Source organism: Mus caroli, chromosome 9 (assembly GCF_900094665.2).
Source record: "Mus caroli chromosome 9, CAROLI_EIJ_v1.1, whole genome shotgun sequence".
Lineage (NCBI taxonomy): Eukaryota > Metazoa > Chordata > Mammalia > Rodentia > Muridae > Mus > Mus caroli.
Window position 1 is genome coordinate 34,879,153 of NC_034578.1, and position 3,842 is coordinate 34,882,994.

The following is a 3,842-nucleotide window of genomic DNA, read 5'->3' on the forward strand; positions in this document are numbered from 1 at the left end:
ACAGGGCCCCCAATGGAGGAGCTAGAGAAAGTACCCAAGGAGCTAAAGGGAACTGCAACCCCATAGGTGGATCATTATTATGAACTAACCAGTACCCCAGAGCTCTTGACTCTAGCTGCATTTGTATCAAATGATGGCCTAGTCGGCCATCACTGGAAAGAGAGGCCCATTGGACTTGCCAACTTTATATGCCTCAGTACAGGGGAATGCCAAGGCCAAGGGGTGGGAGTGGGTGGGGGGGACTGGGGGGGGAGTGTATTGGGGACTTTTTGGATAGCATTGGAAATGTAATTGAGGAAAATACATAATAAAAAAAAGAACTCTAAATAGAAAAAAAAGAACTTATTTATATATGAAATTCTATTACTTCTCTATGTAGGTCAACATTTTATTCATAATTTAACATAGCAATGTAGTAAAGTTCATTGTGTGTTTACCCTCCCTAGGCTAATAAGAAGCAGCATAGGCAAAGAAATATCAAACAATTTTTTTTTCAAATTATGTTAGTGAGAAGATAAAGGCAGAGGATTCAAATATAGAACCTGAAAGCACGAGTAAGCTATTGTTTTTAAAAACCAAAGCAGTAGTCAAGCAGTAATTAACACTCATGTCAAATATGTGGCAATGTACAACACATCAATGGTGATTTTAGCTCTGGAAATTAACAGAGGGTTAAAGTATTTGTGTAATATGTACAAAGTCCTGGGCTTCACTCATAGAATAACAAACAAAAGCAATTAAGTAACATACAAAAATGACTAAGGGAGAAAATGTATGCCTGTGTTATACCTTTGAATATATTTTTTTGAGAAAGTAATAAGGCCTTGGGGTAGACTTTTGGAACATCACTGTTAAAACATAAGCAAAGAAGCAAGCAATATATTTCTTTATGAGAAGAAAGTGCTGGAACATGGGAGTTTAATAGTGGCTCAAGGATGAAGGATATAAAAATCCCCAAAGAGAAGTTAAGGTGTGATTAAAATTTTCAATCCCTATGGAAATGGAGATATAGCACGGTCAAGCACATAAAGGTACTCACTTCATCCCCTTCTCATATAGATGTGATGTGCTTTTAGGAAGAGACTGAGAATATTTCTATTTTGCATATCACAAGAGAAAAATGAAATGACACCTGTTTGACTTTTATGGATTCTCATCAAGTAGCTCATGTGATAAAAGAAATACTGTTTATTTTCCTTCTGACAACAGTGGCTAATATAACAGCATTATAAATTATGATTTATGAGTCAGAAGTCATTTTAGAATTTTTTACAATGTCCTTTTAAAAAAAATCAAAGAAACTAACTCTTTCAGAGCCCAGCATTCCCTTTCTAGGATAAGAGATAAAGACAATGTTGAGGTACCAATGAGGTTTCTTCTCTTAAATATTTAGGTAAGTTTTAAAATAGATGCATGTTAGTGTCTTTCTTTTTAAGACATTGATTATCATTAATGTGTAAAAATGACTTACATAATGAATGAGTACTCATTATTTAACATTTAACATAACATTCTTAACTGTTTCATAATTATGAATTTAGATTCTCAGAACCTGTCTATAATGTCAGTCCTTTGTATCTAGCTTTCACAACATAGGGGCTAGAGCCCATAGTCCTGCTTTGTATCTGTCAACACGTCTGTTCTAGATTGTACATAATATTATGCAGAATTTTCCATTAAATGTGGTGTATTTTATCTTTACATATGGCTTCAGATTAAGAATGATTTAAGAATCCTTGATGTACCCCTCTCTCATTCCTTCATTCAATCATAAGACTGCAGGCACAATTTCTGTAAAGATGAATGTCCAGAGACTCAGTAGACACTCTACTACATTTTAGGTGTCCTATTAAGTAATTTGATTCTCCATAAACAGAACTCATGTTCTTTTACATTTATGAAGTTTCTTCAGAGACTGGCAGTAAGTTAAGCATTATAGAATCTAGTTTTTTACACTTTTATTAACATCTGAGTTCTTAATATTAACTTCTGAGACTATAAACTTAGATCAGCACCAAGTTTCATAACTTCTTTCAATATTAAACGGAAGCTGCAGGAATAAAGAGAAATGGGAATAAGGATTCTATCCTGGTCCATTCAATTTCCTCCATTTCTCTGATTAATTAATCATGTTAGCACAAAAGGCCCTCAGTCTCAGCAAGATGGACCATTATCAATATATTTTTCAACTATATTTACTATTGAAATTCTAACATCGGGATGCAATTGTCATTTCACTTCATGGTAGTGTGAGTAGTGGTTTCACTGATACAAGGTTGTTCTTTTCAGAAACCCCCTCTTTATATTTCAAGTTGTGAGAGAAGATATGATTGGAAGTGCTGTGAAGTTCTCCAAGGATACTTGAAAGAAAAATGGCTCTGGCAAATGGCTCTTTTGTAACTGAATTCATTCTCTTGGGCTTAACAGACCAGCCTGACCTTCAAATGCCCCTGTTCCTAATTTTTCTAATAATGTATTTGATAACAGCATTTGGAAATTTGACTTTGATAATTTTAATTGTGTTGAATTCTCACCTTCACACACCCATGTACTTTTTTCTCTTTAACTTATCCTTCATAGACCTTTGCTATTCTTCTTTGATCACACCCAAAATGCTGATGAACTTTGTACAAGAGAAGAACATTATTTCTTACATGGGATGCATGACTCAGTTCTACTTCTTTGGCTTTTTTGCGATTTCTGAATGTTATGTGCTGACAGCAATGGCCTATGATCGCTATGTGGCCATTTGCAATCCACTCTTGTATAGTGTTGCCATGTCTCCAAAGATGTGTTCCTATCTTATTCTTGGTTCATATTTCATGGGATTTTCAGGTGCCATGATCCACACAGGTTGTGTATTGAGACTGACCTTCTGTGATGGAAACACCATCAACCATTACTTTTGTGATCTCCTCCCTTTGCTGCAACTCTCCTGCACCAGCACCTATGTCAATGAGATAGAGTTGTTTATTGTAACAGGAAAAGACATCATCGTGCCCACTGTGATCATCTTTGCTTCTTATGGCTTTATTCTCTCCAGTATCCTCAAAATAAGGTCCACTTCAGGCAGGTCCAAAGCCTTCAGCACTTGCAGTTCCCACATAATTGCTGTTTCTATGTTCTTTGGTTCAAGTGCATTTATGTATCTCAAACCTTCTTCAGCTGTATCCATGAATGAGGCAAAGTTCTCTTCCATATTTTACAGCATTGTGGTACCCATGATGAACCCTCTAATCTACAGCTTGAGGAATAAAGATGTCAAAGTTGGCTTGAAAAAAACCCTGAGCAGAATGTTTTAGTCATAACCTAATCTCATTATAGATATAACACAGAATCTTTATATTTAGTGTATTTCTGGTGTCAGCTTTATTTCATTGTGATTTCATAATATGAAGATGGAAAGTGAATAATGACTTATTTACCATTTATAGTAAGCTAGATTTTTAAAAAATATTTACAATTACTCCTCATCATTATACTTTGATAAGAACCACATTACATATAGTTTCTTTTGTTAATTATACTTATAGATTATCAACAATGATTCTGGCATTTATACTTCATTGCAATTGTATATTTGTAAAAGACCAATTATATTATTTACTTGAAACAGTTACTTTTTACCACATTCTCTCTGTTCTTTCCTCTTTGGCCAATGGGTGAGAAAATATCCTTTATATATGTGTGTGTGTGTGTGTGTGTGTGTGTGTATAATATACACACATTTGTTCTACACTGACTTTTTTTTTTTTTTTTAATATTTTTATTACATAATTTCCTCAATTACATTTCCAATACTATCCCAAAAGTCCCCCATAGCGCCCCCCCACTTCCCTACC

General features: G+C 34.7%; 1 protein-coding gene across 3 annotated transcripts in view; it reads left to right on the forward strand.

The window, feature by feature from the left end:
• LOC110301422 (olfactory receptor 145-like) overlaps positions 1 to 3,318 on the forward strand; it is a 5,725-nt gene extending 2,407 nt beyond the window's left edge. The window contains exons 1-2 of one of the 3 annotated variants that reach the window (XM_021171893.1): positions 1,243 to 1,253; positions 2,369 to 3,318. In XM_021171893.1, coding sequence (XP_021027552.1) covers positions 1,243 to 1,253; positions 2,369 to 3,302 — 945 coding nt within the window. In that variant the 3' untranslated portion in view covers positions 3,303 to 3,318. Of the gene's footprint in view, positions 1 to 1,242; positions 1,254 to 2,360 lie in introns of those variants that run through there. The other 2 variants (XM_021171892.1, XM_021171894.1) reach the window with 2 other exon arrangements.
• Positions 3,319 to 3,842: the final 524 nt, after the last annotated feature.